This window comes from Galendromus occidentalis, unplaced genomic scaffold, assembly GCF_000255335.2.
Source record: "Galendromus occidentalis unplaced genomic scaffold, Mocc_1.1 scf7180000077501, whole genome shotgun sequence".
Classification (NCBI taxonomy): Eukaryota; Metazoa; Arthropoda; class Arachnida; order Mesostigmata; family Phytoseiidae; genus Galendromus; species Galendromus occidentalis.
In genome coordinates this window covers 795311-815698 of record NW_003805489.1, presented here as the reverse complement: position 1 = coordinate 815698, position 20388 = coordinate 795311, and the positions used below count along the sequence as shown (strand labels likewise).

General features: G+C 51.1%; 2 protein-coding genes across 2 annotated transcripts; both read right to left on the bottom strand.

Moving 5' to 3' along the window:
- Positions 1 to 713: 713 nt before the first annotated feature.
- On the bottom strand, positions 714 to 4056 carry LOC100909278 (monocarboxylate transporter 14). Its single transcript, XM_003746769.2, has 12 exons — positions 4011 to 4056; positions 3728 to 3923; positions 3468 to 3611; positions 3215 to 3379; positions 2917 to 3083; positions 2535 to 2649; positions 2210 to 2377; positions 1972 to 2111; positions 1543 to 1680; positions 1236 to 1383; positions 1063 to 1152; positions 714 to 970 (listed from the first exon to the last, which is right to left on the bottom strand). Exons 1-12 carry the CDS (start codon positions 4038 to 4040, stop codon positions 843 to 845), a joined length of 1629 nt encoding a protein of 542 aa, XP_003746817.1. The 5' UTR covers positions 4041 to 4056; the 3' UTR covers positions 714 to 842.
- Positions 4057 to 6439: 2383 nt separating this feature from the next.
- On the bottom strand, positions 6440 to 19429 carry LOC100909134 (zinc transporter ZIP1). Its single transcript, XM_029112442.1, has 10 exons — positions 19379 to 19429; positions 18658 to 18869; positions 12534 to 12599; positions 12338 to 12419; positions 11746 to 11831; positions 8248 to 8416; positions 7961 to 8086; positions 7610 to 7768; positions 7348 to 7461; positions 6440 to 6520 (listed from the first exon to the last, which is right to left on the bottom strand). Exons 1-10 carry the CDS (start codon positions 19427 to 19429, stop codon positions 6440 to 6442), a joined length of 1146 nt encoding a protein of 381 aa, XP_028968275.1.
- Between the last annotated feature and the right edge of the window lie 959 nt (positions 19430 to 20388).

Below are 20388 nucleotides of genomic sequence, written 5' to 3'. Positions count from 1 at the left end.
CATTCTCCACCACGGAGCAGGAATCGGGAAGCGAGGGACGTTCTAGGTTATCCAAAGTCGCGGACGACGCCGCGTGCTCGCTTGGGCGTCGATAGGGTCGAGCCTGCGGCCAGCGATCGAGACTTCGATCTTAGCGAGTCACGAGTCACGATCCTCGTTCGCTCCGGTTTCCGAAATAGGTACACTCGCTTCGGCTTCGAGAGCACCTCGTCTTCGGCTTCGAGAGCACCTCGTCTTCGGCTCCGCTTACCATAGTCGCGAGAGATGGAGCTCCGCTTAGAGGCGTAGAGCAAGAGACTGGGGAGCAACTCTTGCCACGCCACCGAGTTTTTTGGTGAAGATGCGACAATTAAAACTAAAAGGCGTGAAGCTGGTCATGTAATGCCGGAAGCAATCTAGACCCCAGTGATCGATATTCCACGAGGGTGGAATAGAGCGAATCCCCCACCGAATTTCTGAAATCGGAGAAGAGGCGCCGCGTGGACGAAGTCAGTTGACATTTATTGCATATGAAAGTACATGTGTCACAACGGGATATCTGTCCCGATGTCATGAAGGACATGCCGCTATTGAGGGGTCAGCAGAAGTCTAGGAATTTTCTCCGGGGAAACTTGGACGGCGTAATATGTTTATTCCAGGGGCGCTCATGAATGATCTTTCAAAGCGGGTCCTCTTGACAATAAAGTGATCTGCCGGACACTGCAGCGGGATCCGACACCTTGTCGTCACTTTCCGGAATCGGCTTGCCCTCTGTCCGCCTGACGCCAGTCCTCTGTCGACTCGATATTGTTATACTCTGTTCCCGGCAGTCTCGCGACGGGGCCCGGATTTTCCGTCGCTATTCATCTTTCTTTCTTCGCTCTCCTGAGTGCGAGCAAAACAACACTCCAAACAGCGGCCATTGAGAGACAGCCTGCGCCCCAGAAATATAACATGGGATCGTAGGATCCCACCGTATCTCGAAAGAAGCCTGCGGATGGAAAATGCCTGTATTTTATTCATGTTCCCATAAGGGGACCTCTCTGGATGGCCTTGAGGGGAAGTTTCGGAATGAATCCTCACCAATGAAAGCAGGCCTCCCGAAAGCTATGAATCCCACGCTCGAGCAAATCAGACCGTTCGCCACGGCCAGGTTGTGAACTCCTAGGAGATCTGACGGGGTAGGGATATTCGAGTCAGGTTCAAGAAATTGAGTGACATCCGTGATCATAGGCTTATCATTCAGTTCCACTTACCGGAAACTATGACTGTACACATCACCACGGTTGAACCGTAGAACCAGCCTACCAGAAGGAACATTGCGGTGAGGGCGACATAACCAGAAACCAGAGGGATGATGCAGGCCGAGGCTCCCAAACAGAGGAAGTTGATTGCGAAAACGACCTGCGATGGAGATCAAATGATGCGGATATGGAGAAGAGTACGGATCGGGCAAAAGTTTTCCCGACCAGGTCGCGGCAGCTGATGGACTAGAATACTAGAACCCGAGGCGGAAGGGGACCGACTTCAATTATTATATTATAGATCTCTGAGTCCATTCACCTTACGATCCACGATGCCCTTATCTGCGATCAGCGGTAAGGCGATTCTCCCTGCCATATCCGTGATCGAGACGAGGGGAATGGTCGCGATGGCCAGCGGCTGATCCACGCCTTTGTCGCAGAAGAGGTCAACTATCACCTTCGGGGGAAAATCATAGCTCAGTCGGATTATCAGAGTTTCACCGTGGAAATCCAGGAAACAGGTCTCGACGAGAAGCTCAGGCGAGGCGGTTTGAACGAAAGAGGAACTCGCAGGTCCAATGTCGCCGCGCCGTCGTCCGCGGCCTGTGGATGCCGCCGACTCGATCGAAAAACTTCATGGAGCATGCCGCAGAATGCGACGAAAAGCCATGCAATGCGGCCGCGGAAATTTCATCTGTACATGCATGAATCTGCTCTTTGTTGTTGAATAATGCTCGTGACGCCCCACCGTGAAAAGGATATCCGTGTATGTGGTGAACACTAGGTAGGACACGATCAGCAGATAGAACAATGGATTGCAGAAAATTTCCCGCAGTGAGAGCTCTGGCTCGGGATCGGGAACATCCTCTTCTCCCTCGGCGTCTGGACCTGGATCCAGGATATTCATTTGGAGCGGTCAAGAGAATTTATGAGCAACATCGATCTCTTCCATCATGTCGGTTAGGGGAAGTTCGTCAGTGACTCACTACTCGCTTCGACAATCTCGCTTATGCTCCGAATGGTTGACAAATGAGGGAAGTTGTCGATGGACGGCATCGTGTTGTCCTCTCTTACGGTGACGTTATCGAGATGCGGATTGGCCTCATCATCGCAATTATTCTCTTCCTCCCCGCCGATAGTCATCGGCAGCACACCTCGAAACGAAGAATCCCAGATTCTCATTCACGTAATCCACAGCTCGTTGAGTGAATCGGTCAGATCTGAATGCACCTGGACCGTAGATACATGAGTGTCTCGTTTTCCGCTCAATCCTTCTCTCGATGACTCTATATCCTGATGAATGCATCTCACCTATTCCAATATCGGTGGCTAGGACGAGATCCGCGTTCTTTTTCCCTGGCTTAACTCCCGCAACGCTGATTGACGTCGATCGGTCTCGATTGTCCTCAAGCTCAGCTGCTCCGTCCTTCCGGGAGCGCATCGTCCCCGATCTCGAGCGGGGAACTGTGCTTGTCCGCGAGCGCTGGAATTTTTTTATCGATTACTCTTCTCTGTACCCATAAGACGGAAAATCTACGGGGAACTCGAGGTTCGGATCGAGGTATCGGAAAGCAGCAACTTCGAGCACTATGGTCCGCTGACATCGGGGCAAGACAAAAGGAACGATCTTCAAAAGGTTCCCCGAAGAAATAAATGTTTCCCTCCGATGGGTCTTTTTAGATCGGAGCCATACCATGCTCGGAGCCCGAGATTCCCGGTTCGAGGCGCTCGTCATACGCCTGATGAACTCCCTCCCGATATTCGGTGCGAGCATCTTCTTCCGGGTCCATGGAGGTTTGTGCATCAGATACGAGATCACGGGCGTATTCAGCATGATAGCGGCGAATATGAGGAAGAGTCCTGAAATCCTTGAACAGATTCTCAATTCTTCCTTCTCAGGTGGAGCCAGTGAGCGCGAATCACGCAAAAAAAAACGTCAACAACCTGGAATATATCTTTTTTCCATGAATATCGCGACGAAGAATTCTCACCCCTCAAGCCGAACGATCTATACAGATATTCCATGAACTTCGGGAACACCATGGCGGCCACGGTGGACCCGCAGTAGTTTATACCGAGAGCCAATCCCTTGTACTCCCGGAAATAGTGACTCAAAATCACAGGGTTCAAGTTATACATGAGACCGATCCCAATTCCTGGTGGAGAAGATCGTAGATGAATCTCTCTTCCGCATCCGGAATTCTCACGCTCTGAAGCTGAGCCCCGAAGGCCCATGGAGCTCACCGTTCAGTATCCCAAAGGAGATCGTCAGGTACGGTATTCCCGTGGCGAAATAACTCGCGGTCAAGCATACAAAAGACATTGAGCCGCCAATGATGCAGGTTATTCGCAAGCCGAGCTTTGTGCTAAGCGGACCGGATAGAATTCCTGTGGGAGATATTTCAGAAGTGCAACCAACTCATCGCACAGAATCGGGCGAATCAATCCCGTCTCGCCGTATGGATCACCATTTGTTCACTCGTTATTATCAATGTGCAGCAAACCTGCGAAATTGACGAAGCCCGAAATGAGTGAGATTGGCCAAGCGGCCTCACCACGCGTCACATTGAATGTCTCCATCACGGCCACGTACAGAACAGCTGCGGACCGCGTCGAGCCCCCGACGAGAAAAGTCGTCGTGAAACACGCGAGAACCATGCGCCAGGACTCTCTGCCGTCTGGTCCGGCTTTCGGTGTTTTCTAGAATCGAAATTGAGATGAAGGTACATCTTGGATCGAGCATCTCACCGATTTCGATGGGTGCGGATTTTTGATGGACTTTCTCACCGCTCCCCTAATCACCGCATCCCCCGTCATCCCGACAGAGGCTGGAAGAGAACTGAGCTCCTTCCGGATATGTAAGGGTCATGCGGGCGATTCGTTTGGAGAGATTACGATATTTTATAGCTAGACGGTCTTTTCCTCTATTTTTACTGCTTCGTATTTCGAACCCGCTACTGGTGACAGGTTCTCCCTTTCGTAGGCTCTTCTTCTAGCGCGTTTTCTGGAGACTCGCGACGCATATCCCGTCCGGGAAACTCCAAAGTCCCCGCACGAGTCAGTGGATCACGAAAATCATGATGAATAATGGAAAATCTGCGAATCGAGTCCCTGCGGCCCTCAAGCGCCCAAAGGGCACTCTCATCCGCGCTCAGGTCACGCACTTAGCGCAATCGTTTGCCTAAAACTCTCCATCAGGCCGGAACTCGGAGGAAGGATGCGAACTTTTCCCTGATCTATCCGAGCAATTTCTTCTATTTCTGAAAACTTCCGCCGTGATGAGCTGGACGCTTAGTCGAAGTCAGCCGAAAGATTCCTCCGAACCCTCAGAGATCCTCCCGATCCAGTCTGAGCATGTCCTCAGGTCTTCTTGGGATCTTCGATCCTCCGGATGGTCTGAGAGGACGGTCGACCATCAGTTACCCGCTAGCGGCGAGTGAAGCCAGACTCTTTTCCACATTTCTCTCAATTCTTTAAGATCTGCTGTACATATAAGCATCAGGCTCGCGAGGTCACGAAAAGTCACAGAAAGGCAGGGAGGAGAGGGCGGCACAATCAGAGGAGGCGTCTATCTGCTTCCCCGCCTCCTCCCCGGAAGATTCCCGTCCGTTTTCCTACATCATCAAACCCTCGAAAATCGCCGAACGTCTGTATCGGAGCGTGCGATGAGGTAGCGAAGAACCGCCCCGAGACGTTGGACCTCACAGTCAAGAATACTCAGCGAAGCAAAAAACGCTGCTTCCGGAGGCGGAGTGGATGAATAGTCCACGCTGATGATATTATCACCGAATTGTAATAAATAGTCTCGAACTCTCTGCTTATCACCGATTGCCCGGGAGAACATCTAATGGGCTGGTGATATCCTCATATTCATTCTCGTGATGATCGCTTCCAGGCTCGGCAATCAAGGTTTGCCATCGGGAATCCGGACCTGCCAAGAAGATACGGAAATTCTAAGTGAGTCGCTCCGAGAGAGCGATGTCGGCTCGCACCTGCCAAGTCCGCCAGTATTGACTGCGCGTATCATATTCAGTGGATGTAAATGTAAATGGAATGCGTGAATAAAAACTTCTCCAGCGTTCCTGGCTCTTTCTGACTCCCTCAAATTCGATGCGCAGATTCGCGCGAACCGTACTCCGAGCACTTTACAACATCAGAGGTCTAGCTTGGAGCGAATCAGCGAAAGTCACTGTTGGCGAGATTCGGTATGTCGCCCCAAAAGAAAACAACTCGATCGTCATGTATGCCAGCGGCATCTTATTTATTGGTCGACGAATTTATCTTTCTTGGTATGTTCTTTGTCACCTTCGGAAAATATACATTGATCGGCGTTTGTCGTTCCCGTCAGCTATCATATCTTTGGGAACAGAGACCGACAACTCAGACTCATTAACAGCGTCATTTCCAAGAATGGAAGGTTCGAGCACTGAAATCGATCTTCGATTGAAGTCCTTTGTCTGAGAAACGCAGTGGTATGCCCGGATTAATCGAATAAATTTTTGAAGGAGATATAGAGAATATTGTTCGATTCTGCCGGAGGGGAACACATTTCGAGAAGCGTGAAAGTCTCAGAGCTACCGATGGAATCGAAGATCGAGATTCCGTCCCGTATTCGAGGCTCAATGATTCGAGAGTCAGGACGCAGTAAGAATCGTATAATAAGTAATCCGTTACGTTCTCTCAATCATTTCAAAGTACGTAACGCTGTTTGGCGCAGACTACGTGGATACTGCAAGGATTTTTCCTCCCTGCATCTTCCACTCAAACTCTGCGGCCCGCGATATCCCGAGGCGCAAGAGATGATTCTGGGACCGATTCCCCCCATGTCGATCTCTCGGGCGCGGAGTTGAAGAGTCGAGCTTTATTTACAATCGAGTCAGCTCCAGAGGACCGATTCCAGAAGAAGACGAATGGACATTCCCATGTGACCGGAAGCTCCCGACCGGCAGGATAGGTCGTTTGTCGTCTGAGAAGTTGGCTTTGTTCTCGTGTGTCTCGTTGTAGTTCGTCTTCGCAGAAGCGATGCTCACAATCAAAGAGGTCGTCCCGTACTATCGTTCGACTTCGGAGAAGGGACTTTAATCCGAGAAAAAGTACTCGAAAAAAATCTGCTCTGGATCAAAACTTCGAAACTCTTCTCGAGTTTTGCTTGAGATATCCGAGACTTAAAGAAACCCAGATCGTCCGTCTCGAGCGAGTCAGGCTCCCAACTCTAATCAGGTGACAGCGAAAATGCTCATTTTATGTTCGTCGGAGGGTACTTGGATGCGTCGGACTGATTCCTCGAGTTCCTGATCCTGTCGATGCGGAAGTTCAAATTTAGGCTTGAGAGATGCGGTCCCCACAAGTTTAGTCTAATGAATCGGAATCCGAGTCTTGAATTTCCGTCGGCTCCCGCCACCGAGCGCGGACGATTCTGCCGGCGGCACCGATGCAGAGCACCGACCGTTTCGCGACGTGCCGACTCGTCTTCTATTCCGTCTAGGGTTTCACGGGAACGGCCATTGATCCCGAAAGGCTACGACGATATTCCTCGTATTGATACGTCAACAATAATGTACGTCTGGGCTGGTTTTCCGACTCGACGGCTGTAATGCATAAATGCATATTTCATGGAGTCAATGTGTGACTCAGCGGCTTCGCTCGCTCGGATCAGATCCAGAAAATGAGGAACTCGCTTCGAGACGCCGCGCCGCTGCTGCTCTTTTTCTCAAACGAGGCACCATCTCGATCTGTGATCTCTCGATGAAGTTTCAGTTTCGAAGTTGTTCGATCCAAGAAGGTGTGCGTCTTTGAATGTCGTCATCAATACCTACATACGTTCTCATCTCCTTCATCGAGATGCTCTCCGTCATTATCATCATCAAAACATCCTAATCACGTGTCATACCCACACACCGCGTCGTAAACAACGCAACCTAACGTCTGTCCGCGTTCCCATGTTTATAGCATTCGTTGGTTGATTGGTTCCAAGCGAGGTGCGCTTTAGCATTCCGCCGTAATTTTCATCTCATCGATACCTATTGAAGACCGTCGGAGGGGGAAGAAGTCCGGAACTCTGAAAGAGCATTCCCCGCTCTTCGCAGCATGGGGAACACTAGTGGGCATGCCCATGGCCTCCCACCTGGGACAGCACCGCAACCAGTCGTCCCAAACCGAGCATGATACCGAAACCCAGTACCACCGCCGTCAGCTGCAAAAGTCCGTGGAGGGACGTGTTCTTTTGTTTCTGTAATACCTGCAAGAAAGAATTCTTTGGAGTCTTTCGGCGAACATTGTTCGATTACTATCGACCAACTCCTTCGTGCTTCACGGGCCGTATACAAGGGTCCAATTGGGCCCAGACAGAAGGCAGTGTTGGAGACCTCTCAAGAATATCGGCTTACCTCGAAGAAGGTCACAAACAAGAGTGTCCCGGCTGCGATCCCATTCAGGATGGCGACCACCAGTGTGTTCTCCTTTATGACCGACTGCGCAAGGGCGCCAATCGAGGCTCCCATCGGTGACATGATGCTGAAGATGAAAATGTTGACCAAGACGTACATCTGAAAACAAATCAACGATGAGCCACCTTCCCCGAAAACCAAGTCCGAGAGCTTTCATGGTAGCGGAGTGGGAATCCCCCGGTCCGGACGGGATCAGGTTTATAAACATACGGACCGAGTGGAGTCGATCTCTAGGCATAAAATTGATCTGAGTTAGGTAGACAATAATCGGTCGGAGAAGAACCGAGGTACCTTTCCGTTGCCAGATACGCATAACCCGAAGCCGACCACGAAAGCTATGGCCAGTTTATGCGTTGCTATGGCCAGTGTCAACAACCACGTTCTGGCTGGAGTGAGCTGTACACCGAGCGACAACCCCTGCAGGAGAAAATTGAGAGTTTATTTCATTGCGGGAGCTCGATTAGCGCCCATCATGGGAAATTATTGCATTTATTTGACTGATCTCAAATGCAGGGAAAGTACGCAGCGACGAGGGCCATCCCCTGAATCAGACCCATCTCGGATGAGACGACACTCACTTCGAAAATTGAGTGGAAACTGAGAGCCGCCACCGTGATGAGGCCTCCGATGCTCACTGTCGACGCTTTGGCCTCTGCGGCATTGACACTGCCGCCGCTTTCCATTTGATTGAACACGGTGAAGTGCGAGTACGGCTTTATGTTAGGGTTGTTTGCTTGCTCTCCGTTGCTGTGAACAGAGGGGAAACGATCAGATTTCATGAAATTCAGATCCTCCACTACATGATATTTCCGAGCGGGCGTACTGAAATTTTCCAGCACGTTCTCGCCTGCCGCGACGCCGAATCAAATCAGCATTGAAATTCTTCCGTCGCTCCACGCCGAGGGGAGCAGCTCCTCTCGGAGTCACTTCATGGGCTGAGATGTTTATTATCGCGTTTCAACTGCAGAGATGTCTTTGCCAACAATGGAATTAATAAGACAGGCTCGAGGAAAAAATGACGAGCACGAGATACACATCTGACGGAAAACAAAAGGGAATGGAATATCCGCACTCATCACCTGGCGTACACGACACGCGAAAAAATTCTGCCTTGACCTCGACTCCATCTCCTTGTAGAGTCCGTCGTATGGTCCACCCGAACGGCCAACGATGACGCCGCGTGAGAGGCAAAGGCCTCGGCGGCGAGGAATTCCATCCGCGGTTCGTGAAGAAGAAATTATACAGGTAGAAATTCGGAGGTCGATCGTCGGTTTGAGGGAGCACGTAGCGAATTGACAGAGCGGGGAAACGAGCCATTCTTTCGCTGCTTGATAAGGTGGCCCATTAATGAGCAGATTCAATGGTCAGGGAGCACAACAGCGCTTAAACTATTCGAGCCGATACTAATGAGTCTTCACGGTCGTCTGAGGCCGCTGACGCACCGAGGGGCGTTCACGCATGGTCACAGAATATGATTTCTTTCGGCGCGGACAAACCCTTCATTTAATCCGCGTGTCTTATTGCGGATTCCCCTCCGCACAGAGACTCCCAAAACGTTCTCTGAAATTGGCCACATACGTTCGCGAGAGTCCGATTCCGACTCAGAGTTGTGCGATATCCCTATCGCCCGAAATCTGGGAATCACGATACCACCGAGGCCCGAAATCAGTGCGACGTCATTTAAAACGTAATTGTCGCCTTCCAAATTCAATGGTACTCTATTCAGAAGCTGAGTTGGATCTGTTGATGAATGATTATCCCTTGAGGCTCAGGTGGCTAAACATTCCACCGGACCAAGTGCTCAAACTCAATTAAGCGCCTGACGGAAATAAAGCGTCACAGATCTCACCTGCCCGACCTCGGTGGACGAAAATATGCAAGATTCCCCTCCGCGTCTGGCGGACCCAACAATAAAGCAACATGGGAGGGGTTACGTTGGCAGAACGAGGATATTTCCGATTGCCATCCACTCAACAGAAACAGCTGTGTACGTGCGGTGCATCAGCTGAGGCGACGCGACGTCTTAGTCGCCATCGTCGAGCGAAGAGTCGAAAGGACGACGAAGTCAAGAACCTCCGCTTTTCTGGCTCATTGGCTCGAAGAAGAAGAAGAAGAAAATACCCGGAAAAGCGTGAACTTCGTCGGAACCCTTTCTAGTTCGATGGAAGCGGTGCCGGCGCGACTGCGGTTTTCCATCCGCGCGGCGTCACTCGATACAACCTCCACTCATTCTCGCGATGACTGTCATCTTGACAGGGCTGACATAATTCTGACCAGCAACGGGGGATTGCGCGTTTCATTCGCTGCACTGGGTCGAGGTGTGGGAGGAATATGTAGAGCGGACATCGACCCCCTCCGAGAAACGGGTTGGACGGGACCGAGGCCCGGCAGTCACCACCGAATGGTGATGCTGTCGCGGCAGACTCGTCCATTCTATTCGTGTTGTTCTCTGCTGATCGTGGCTCACGGAAGCCGACGAATATCAGAACTAAATGAAGCGCGCGGGCGATCGAGCTTCGTTACGTCAAATACAGCTCCAACCTTCACGCAATCGGTCCGTGTTAATGTCAACGCGGATGGAAGACAAGGACGCGCGGCTCTCGATCTCCCAACCGGAGATCCGATCACCGAAGCGTTTTCCAACATCGCCCGGCAGCATCCATGGAACAGATTTTACAACGCGGATCGCGTTCTTTCAATGAGGTGCCCGCGGGCACGGGAAGGCGCAATTCGCCTTCCGGAAGAAAACATGACGCGTAATCCCTCGACACCAGCGTATGTTTGTCTCGATCTCCGACAAGACTCTCGTCGCCTCGCAGCAATTCTCGAGAGCGCCAATCCGGCTTCGTGACAACCAAAATAGGCATGGACAGATCATAAACTGTAGCACAACTGAATGTCGGCTGACTGACTGACGGGCTGACTACCTGAATGACCCACCGACCGATTGGCAGCGAGCGGATGCTGTGACTGAATGCATTACCAGAACGGGAGCTTATGAGATTCTGAGCTATAAATATACCTAATCCAGAAATGATCGAACTTGCTGACAAAATAAATATCATAACCAAGCTCCATTCGATCGGTCGTTTTACGGAAGGTAATTGCATTTGAATTACGTTGGCATTTCCTCGAGAATTCTCAGTGGACGGCGGTCGACTTCCACAGGCTATCGAGAAGGAGGGCCGCCCATTTCTCGAGGGCTGAAAATTCGCCCTGTAGTGTCCGTGGAGGAATTTTCTAAATGTATCTTGCCTGATCCCACCATGAAGGAAGTGAACTCTTTTCTGGCAGCGCAAATGTCAAACGAAGGCTCATCCCGGCGACAGAGCGACCTTCCGTGGATCGGTCCAACGAGACTCACGAGTCGTGAGCCACGACCAATAGCAACCAAGGAGCTCATCCAGTTCGATAAGCGAATACTCCGGTCATGATCCGACCTTATCATCCGGCTCCCGATGCACCGGAACCTCTATCGGCTAAACTTCCGATCAATCGAAGGCACGGACGAGGTTATGCGACGCTCCGAAATTACCCGGAGCCGAGGCTTCTCGCGCACCGTATCGATACGTGGGTTTCGAATGACGCTTCGATGCCCGCGTCTCCGAGGGAAGTTCTCGGGAACCGGACACGGGTGTTCTCGACTGAGCTTCTAGCTCGAGAAATACTCTGCGGTTCTTCGCGGGCCGACATTCGGACAGATCGTTGCGACCGGTGGGCGGATGATAATTTCGGATTCGGGCAAACTCTCGCTCTCGAAGGGAAATATTCATAGAAGCGGGGAGAATCTCTTATCAAATCGATAGAAGTTATGTATGTCGATAGAATAATCCTTATCAAAGAGGGGGACCTTGACCGCAAATAGACAGTCACTGTTTGGAATCAACAATCCTGATTGCTTGGATCCCGAGCCGGAACCATCCAGGACGACCGCGACACGCGGTCACGCGATCGCATGGAACGATTGATGTTTTTTTCCCTAGACCCTCAGGGGCTACAGCGGAATTCCAGACGTTTGGCCTATCGATATGGAGTCACACTGTGAGGGATCGGAATCCGGGATTCTATTAACTTACGTTGCGCATTGGATGACTTGCGGCGAGTGCGAATGGCCATGATCCTCGTTGACATGGCTCTTGTGGCCGAGGCACGCGTGCACAATCTGTAAATTCAAGTTAGCTCGATTAGGCGAGTCATCAGATCGGAGACGACCGATCCCACGGAATCGTCATTCTTTCCAGAACGGGGAAATTTCGCGTTCTCTACGTCGACGCACCCCGATCGATGAAATCCCTGATTCTGTCACGGCAGCGATTCAAAATTCTATCTCCAAATTATCAACCTTGGAGTTCATATTAGATCGAAAAAAATTCCCCGATGCAGAATCATTCCTCCCTTCACGATGATGATTGAGGGCACTATGGTTCGCTAACATGAACGGGACCCAAAAGGGAGAGGAATGTATTTGGGTCAGTGATGTGGCTGGAAAATGACCTCGGGTCATTCATCGCCAGGCCAAGCCGAAACCATTATTTCATGGAAACTGATGGACGAACATCGTTCATACGGTCTAAAATGGCTGAAATCTCGTTGAGGCGATGATTCCTCCGAGATTCAAGCTGGGGCTGTGACCGCATCGGGGAAAAACTCGCGTGCATGAAAACTCACCTCATCGAAGAGATAAACTATCAGAAATCCTACGCACACAACGAATTCCGTCCACGGAAACGTCGTGTGATCGTGAACATGGCTGGTTTCGTGATGGGTTTCGTCATGGTCGTGGTCATGGTCGTGCTCGTGCTCGTGGTCATGGTCATGTGATGAGTTGTGGCTCCCAGCTGCATACGATGAATTGTGGCTCCACTGCTCGAAGCCTGCCCGTGCTTCGGGAATGATGTGGATCAGGGCGGTGGCGAAGAGCACACCCCCACTGCAAGAAACGGGAAGAATCCAATTGATTCAAGCGCTCCGGACAAAATATCTCAAAACCGACGGAAGCCTCGACGTCGTTCATCTATACCAGTTATCGGCCAACTTGGCGGCTTCCATACTTTCGGGAATTGAACCAACTTTATTTCACGATAGGTTGCGTAAAGAAGCCTTCTGGGGCCAGCATTGTTATCTAGCGCTCGACGCATTTTCAAAGTGGACCGCTACTGCTCGATGTTCATTCACGGCCTGTCGGACACTTTCACGTTACGGTCGCTTTCCTGGCGACCGACACTTCTGGTCAGATAACTCAAGGTACGCCGCTTGCCCTCCGACAATTGACAACGGATAAGCCGTGCGACGACATTTCTTCTAAGACCTGCTCCTTGGGACTCTGTTCCAGAGACTATCAGCATGTTTAGGGACTTGAATCCAAAAACAGAACTCGCAAGTGAGAGAGACCCGTTCTAGGAGATTTCCAGCGTCTCTGTAACTGCGGATAGGTAACTGCTAAAAGATCTAGGCTCGTTGCTAGGCGAAGTGCCTTTGATTTTCCATGGAGCGGATCATTAACTCACAGGAGAGGGGGAGGAGAATTTCGCATGCCAGAGTGCCCCTCCGACGATCTGATTGAGTAAAAGCTAGTTCGGCTAGGCTATTTTTGCCTACGCGAGCGAGATTCAATCTGCAGCGACAAGTCAGTGGAGCGGCTTCAGTGGCGGGCTCATTCTGTTCAAGTTCTCTCCGTTTCTACACTAGTTTGCGCGATGAAACGACTTGACAGAGCGTGCACTGCTAACAATTGATCCGTCTTTTGTTGTGGGGATCGGAGTTTTTGCATCGATGGCGCTTTTCTTGCATCATAGGCGCAGGAAGGAAAATGACAAGAGCCGAAACCGGTTCCTGCCGCTGCCCCGGTCCACACCAAGTTCTGTCGGCGTAGTTTGATAAGGTCGCAAGCCTCGCTCCCGTTGCTGTATCAGCCACAAAAGTCTGCCGCGACAGTAGACACGTCGTAGAAACGAATCGTTCCCAATGAGCCGCCTCGGTGGTCCCCCCGTCGTCGTAATAAATAGATGGTCAAATGTTGCAACTAGATGGACGATTTACTAACACAATTTCTTGTCGGAAGCATCTTTCGTAGTCTCTTCGTGGCTCGCTACTGCATCCCCGGCTCGCACTCCTGACTCTTGATCCGATCTTCTTCGATCAAGAGCGAGATCGCGACGAGGGAGAACGGTATTTCACAGTCTGCTTGTCGTAATTAGCTACGCTTGCGAGCCCCGATCCCCGACCTTCAAGTTCCGCGATGCAACTCGTTCAGAGGCGTGAGAAACAATCACAATGAGCTCTATTCAAGAGTTGCCACAAGTGAAGGGTGCTTCCATACGAAGCCCTCCTGTCGCCAAACAAGGGAATAGAGAACATGTCTCATCGGAACACACGGCGTGCTCCTGAATTTTCTGGACTTCCATCTTCGCGGCAGATATTCGTCGTGATTCCTGACGTGTATTCACACGAGTTCTCTCGGGGAGTTCTGCATTCGAGGCGTAGGCAAGCTTTTCATTCGAAGCGTGCCAGGTCCGACCGAGGAAGGTTTTCGCCGCTCTCGGAGGGCTCAAACTGGGAAAAACAAAGTTGTCTCGGGCAGTTCCATGGACTGACGGCGTGCGACTGGCCGACAAGAAATCCAGACTTCTGCGCTCAGGTTTTCGCGAGGGTTCTCCCGAGGATCAAATTCACAGAGCTGTGACACGCATTGGCGAGAAATCCGCGCGAATTTCGACCGGAGCACACAAAAGATAGTCTGACTCTATCTCACAGGTGATATGAGCTCCGTTTCGGTCGCTTGAACACCCTAAACGGCGGAAATCAGGAGAGACTCGAGTCAACTCGTTCGGAAAATACCTTTTGTTCACACCGTCACACCTGGGCCCGCCCAGCCAATTAAAGGGAGATTTGGCTTTATGGTTAGTAATGGACGTCACTCATACTCTTACACGAACTGGCCTCCACAATAAGGCGACGGGGCATTGAATGACCGAGCGTGTGGAAGTGAATATAATTTCATGGCATGACGGAGAGCCACTCTCAGATTTTTTTCCTCAATTTTTTCTCCCCAGGGAATTTCCCTGCAGTCCGATAAGTTTCGCTGGCCAATAGAGGGCGATTCCCACACTCCTCCCTCCCTCGCTCCACGAGGCAATGGAGCGAGTTTCCCACTCAAGCGATTTTGAAAGACCGCAGCGGGACATGATCCGCACATCATTCCGTCTGTGGTAATCCATATTATCCACTAACAGTACGATAGTTACTCCTCATCGGAGAGACCCACAACGATCGAGCAGCAATCGCTGAAATTCGACACCGAACAGCAAGAAATCGATCCCCACTCTTGAGCTCGAAAAACTCACTCGGACGGGGAGAATGATAAGTCGCTTTTGTTCGAAACACGAGAATGCAGCCGCAAAAATCAGAGCTCCAGCCTGCTCAAGACAGTGAGCCTGTTCTTACGGTCTATTCCGGACGATATTCTCTCTGATTCGAATCGACTGAAGGCTACAAGAAGGGACAGAGTTCGCGTATCTCCATAAAGATGACCCAAAGGACTTGGGATGGTGGAGGTGAAGATTGTCAGCGTTTGTGGAAATCACTGGGAACGATAGTTCCTGAAATCGGCGATTGAGGTGGTGGAAGGTGGGCGTGACCTAAAGCCAAGAGTTATGATCTCATCTCATGGATACGTTCCCATAGGTGTTCCAGGGTACATGAACCCCCTGGGGATCGGACTTTCGCGAGAACGAGTGTTTCAAGTCGGTTCCCCAGTCAGTCGGTTCTTCGCTCGGGATTCTTCTGATAGCCACGTGACCTCAATGAAGAGAGACTCCCTGCCTGAAATACCTCCCCTTGCCTTTCCCCGGAGCTTTCGTTGTCCGCGAGTCGCACGACCATCTCGCATTTTGTCTGATAGTGCTTGCCGAGCGGACCCATCCAAGCGCTCATCTCAGTGCCGCCGCAGCTGCTCACCAAGGATGCCTCCATTCGTCGGGCTCTCGGCAGTGATCGGAATTTCGATATCCACACATTCGGTTGAGCAAAGATTGCAGAGAGATTATTCACGCGGAGTCCGCCTTGGACGGAGCAGTATTGATCTCGCTGGAAAGCCGTCGGATTTTCCCTAATTGAGCGCCATGTCGTGTATCACCGATGGACGTGTCTTGAAATTTTAAGAAAGGAAGACCGTGGCTTGTGACATCGGGATCGGAGCACGCGATGCATTAATTGATTTCATCGACAGAACGATACTCCGCTCGCCGGAATTCTACCGAGCGATGGACGGCTTCCCGATCTCATCGCAGATCTTCGTGGCTCCACCAACTGACGCAGTCGACTACGGGACGTATGGAGGAGAGTTTCCGCCCCGAAACCCACAATGGCATCTGTTTGACATCGATTCCGTTCTCAGTATCGCGGTGCGGCTGCGTCGAGAGAGCGTCGTCGTGATGCACGTATGCGCCCAACGTCATCCCCTATTCATCCCGTATTTATCCCTTTCCGTGCCGTCAGTAATGAGTTTTTCCGCACTTTGGCTCCTCCTTTTCCTAAGTACCAGAAATATTTGGTAAGTTCCCAGGCAATGCTTTCTTTTCCTCTATACTCAAATCAGCCGCGTTCGCCACGCTGATTGCGTCTGTTTTCATTCGTCCGTAAATGTGCGACTGTGTTTTCGTCTGTTCGCCGCGCCGTCCGCATGCAGAGGCATAACAGGCATAACTCAGAAACCGTGTGGAACGTGGGCAAGCTAATCGGCGATTGCTCGGACTGCGAGGCAAGAGCAGACACCGGGCAAGGAGAGAAAGCGTTCGAAATCCAGAAAAGTGACTTAGCTTTTCATAGAAAGCCACGGCTCGTATTGCGCGACCTCGACGTCCAAACTTAAAGAAGCATCAACACAAAAAGCGTCAGGGTCGCGCCAGCAACCATCGCTGTCAGGATCCGTCCGTTTTCTGATTCCTTACATTATTCAGCGCTATATTTCATGTATTCACATTGAATTTCCGAATCGTTTGTTCGCCACAGCGTACAAGAGAAAAAATCAACAAACGAGGCGCGCGTTGTTGTTCGACCGAGTTTCTGCAGAATCTCCTCGTGAGAAACCCGAGGCGAATATGTATAAACGGAGTCCTCTTTGCAAAACAATCAAACTGTCGAGAAACAAGATTCGACGCCTTCTACTGGGATTCGTTCCTGGAAGTGCCATCGGGATGCCATCGGGATGCCATCCTGGGAGATTTCCTCAAGGGATCGACTCGCCCGTTCCTTAAGTGCTTTTGCTCTGGGATGGTGACGACGTGATGACACCAAGCAAGCAAGCAAGGATGCAGTCAATTAGCAAGTCACTCCTCCCGCATGCCGTACAGTCAGCCCTTCGAATACAGCGCCTGATTTAGGGGAATCCCTCGAAATCTCCAACTCGACGGAGGTCAGATGGCGATATCGATTTCGCGGGAGTTCTGTGTTTCTCATTCTTCGAGAACATCTCGAATCGTCCACGCTTACAGCGGGGGAAGAGGGATCCGTGGATTCGCAGAGCTCCATCTCAATAGATCTTCCTCGAACAAATTTCTCTCACATGCCCTGAGCACAATAAATAAATCGAAACAAAGCAAGCCCGGCTAGAGTCGTTGGTGCCGTGCCAAGAGAAGTCTTATAGTGAATTTAAGCTGTTGGTACCCGTCAACTATGCTTGGTTTATTCTCGCCTCTACAGCAGAATATTTTCGGATGAATCCACCCGCTGGAGAGGGAGGACGAAGTGTCTACCGCAAACTATCGATTCTCGAGTACTCTCTCGTTCGGTTCGATCTATGGGAACTGAAACCATTCACGGAACGTGCGAACCCCTTTGATTCAAATAATCACTGCAATGAAACCCGACAGCTACGATCAGAGACATCGAATGAGAAGATCAACGAAAAAAAACTAGTCTGATAGCAGTGGTCGTGGTACGTAACAGAGCTCTAGCTGTGAAAGTTGTCTGGCAGGCGACCTGTGCCTGGAAGCAGTGGGCTGAGCGAAGCGTGGTCACGCTGAACCACTTTCTGGGCTTGCGCAACAGCATTGTAACGGTGTCGGGTGTCGGTTTCGTTAGAGAATGTCACCATCGACGCGAACCGTTGATGTTTGCGTCCGACAACAACGGCAATAGCAACAACAAGAACGACGACTGAAACATGATGTCGTCGGCTTTCCCGGATCGAATCGTCAATGCCATGCAGCCTACTGCAGGGAGGTCCACAGAGCAAATTGTGAACGTTCCAATCGGCAACAGCGCTGTCTGCGCGCGTTCTAGATCTGCTGTCGACTGCCGCCGACGCCAGAGTTCACGACGAGGCGAAATCGGCTCTGGCTCCCATCGAGCTGCTTAACCCGATGCTCACCTTTGAGTGACTTTTAACGCACAGCCATGATATGGATTCGAACGAGGAGATGATTCCAACACCACGTCGGCTTTGATCGCGTCTGCCTTACGCAGCTGATCGCTCGCGCGGGCTTCAGCTCCATGAAAAGCGCCGGCGCCGCGCCGCTGGCTAACTGATCCCAGCTTCTCATTTTGTTTCGCTATGTGGCTCGCTAGGGAATACCGCGAATGCGGCGTTTCCTGCTTCCCAATCTGCCTCATCTTGCGGCGGTTGCGTTGACTGAGTTGGAACCAGTTGTTTTCGTACGGGCGGCAGTTCGGAGCTCTTGTTGTGTTGCTGTTGCCGCCGCCACCGCTACTGCTATCGGCATAATAATAACTATCATCACACCAAATAATATCCGAGCGACCGGGACTTCATCAGGCGAATGTCCGTCGTTAATTAGTTCAGCGCCTACGGGTGTTTCGCGCCGCGCAACCGAAGCACAGTGTGCGCCCATCCAGACTTTCGGTCTCGAGTCCCGTCCGCAGCCGATGGACTCGCAAGCTCATTGTGCCCTCGTGGAGCGCAGTGGGAAGCGAAATTTCGAAAAGAAAACGAATAAGTTGAGAAATTGAGCCGCGGTTGAGGTACTCACCCTACGCAAGCTGTGAATGCGATCAATTTGGAGTTGTGTGTCTGACTGGCAGCAGTTTTCTTCTGGGGGGGTTTAACTATGAGGATTGGACACAGCCCAAAGGCCATCGTCAGACAGAAGAGCAGTAGAGGGGCCAAAATTTTTGACACATCCAATTCCGCCAGCGAACCTGCTGAATGTGCACTCGACATTTTCGTTCTTTTCGGAGGATCCTGTGAAATAGTGAACATATTAGTTCCGGCCCGCGAGCATTCACGACGGGAGTGGTTCTCGGCTCCAGGCCACCAATAATAATCTAGAATTATGTCAGCAACCGAACATGTTCAGTTCGGTCTCTGAATTCGGAGGGGGAAGGGCCTAGGACGGATATCCTGACCTCGGATTCGGACAAGATTAAGACGTCTGATCCAGCGCCGACGACTTCAGCTCGGCTGACTGTCGGTCTGCGAATTTTCGGCGTTCGAGAATAATTTTTCTCTCCAAGTGAATACGGGACTAAGTTACCGGATAACTATACACCTCTGCCGCTCGATCGAGGGATGAGCAGCGCTCCCCGTAACTCTGAGGAACGACTTTCTCGAAGAAAATTCATTCACATGCAGCGACTCAAGGGCAGAGGAGAACGTGTTCCCCGACGAACAGTTTGTTCTCGTCTTGGATTCTGATTGGGTAACGGTTCTTCTCCAGAATCGGGCGTCGTTACGGAGTCGCTGAAACCCACACGCACGTTCTTCATCAGTGTGTCTTCCTGCGAGCTCGTGGACGAGCGCATGTCGAACGCGCGAGACAAAAGGGATTTTAGCCGAGCCGGTGGAATATCCCGGAGAGGCTTCCCAAAACACACTTTCCGCATACACGTATCTCAGGTCAATGCGGGGGGATCGGCCGTCGGAGAGTCCGGTACGCCGCGGATTGGAACAATGGCTTCTCGGTGGAAAGCTGTTTCAGGTCTGAGATCCACCGGTGGATTCGTTACAAGCGTTGATAAATATGCCAGAGCCTCGATGGAAACCAAGCTCCTCTCCCGATTTCCGTTGGTTTCCGACGCGAGAAACGATTATTCAATCGGCGGGTGATTGGCGATTCCCAAGATAGTTGCATGAGGTGCAGATCGTGGCGGCGATTGTTCACCGAAACCGAGTGAGTCATCAGTGAAAGTAATTTCCATTCGAGCCAACGAGTCGTCCCTGAATTTGTTGAACGGAACGATTCATCCTTGAATAACGTTGACCGATGACATCGTACAACTCTTATCACTGGAAAGAACTTTGTATTTCGAACACGTTTCTAGTCCTGCGGCACGTTCCAATATATCCTTCAAGGAACATTAAGAAACCTGGCAGATGCCATTTCCCAACCACCGACTGGAATTCTCAGCTTCGGCTCCCAGTTCAGAGAATCAAATTTTCCGGATTGGGTAGCGTCTTCCGAATCTCGAAATGGAACGAGAAAAAATATTCGAAACGCATTTGGCGGCTCTCTGGGGAAACGCTCACGAAGTCGCCAGCGATCCCGAACAGAAATACTCACAAATTTGAAATTGACGGTCAGCAGAAACGAAAGTCGAAGGCTCGGGAAACACGGACAACTACAATGGGAGATTGAAATTTCATGGAACCGTCGATCGGAAGCCCGCCAGTGTGAGAGTCCCCCGTTCACCTTCGCCGAAGATGATCATGATGATTACAATCACGGAAACTCTGGGAACTCCGTCAAAATGGGACTCCTCAC

Excerpts from the sequence above, each read along its gene's own strand:
- LOC100909134 (XM_029112442.1), bottom strand. The coding sequence starts at position 19,429 with ATGCGCTCGTCCACGAGCTCGCAGGAAGACACACTGATGAAGAACGTG. Across the intron at positions 11,832-12,337 it reads TAGTTTATCTCTTCGATGAG|ATTGTGCACGCGTGCCTCGG; the intron begins GTGAGTTTTCAT and ends TTGAATTTACAG. Across the intron at positions 7,462-7,609 it reads TGTTTGTGACCTTCTTCGAG|GTATTACAGAAACAAAAGAA; the intron begins GTAAGCCGATAT and ends TCTTTCTTGCAG.
- LOC100909278 (XM_003746769.2), bottom strand. The coding sequence starts at position 4,040 with ATGACGGGGGATGCGGTGATTAGGGGAGCG. Across the intron at positions 1,681-1,971 it reads ACACGGATATCCTTTTCACG|GTGATAGTTGACCTCTTCTG; the intron begins GTGGGGCGTCAC and ends TTTCCCCCGAAG. Across the intron at positions 1,153-1,235 it reads GTGTACAGTCATAGTTTCCG|ATCTCCTAGGAGTTCACAAC; the intron begins GTAAGTGGAACT and ends CTACCCCGTCAG.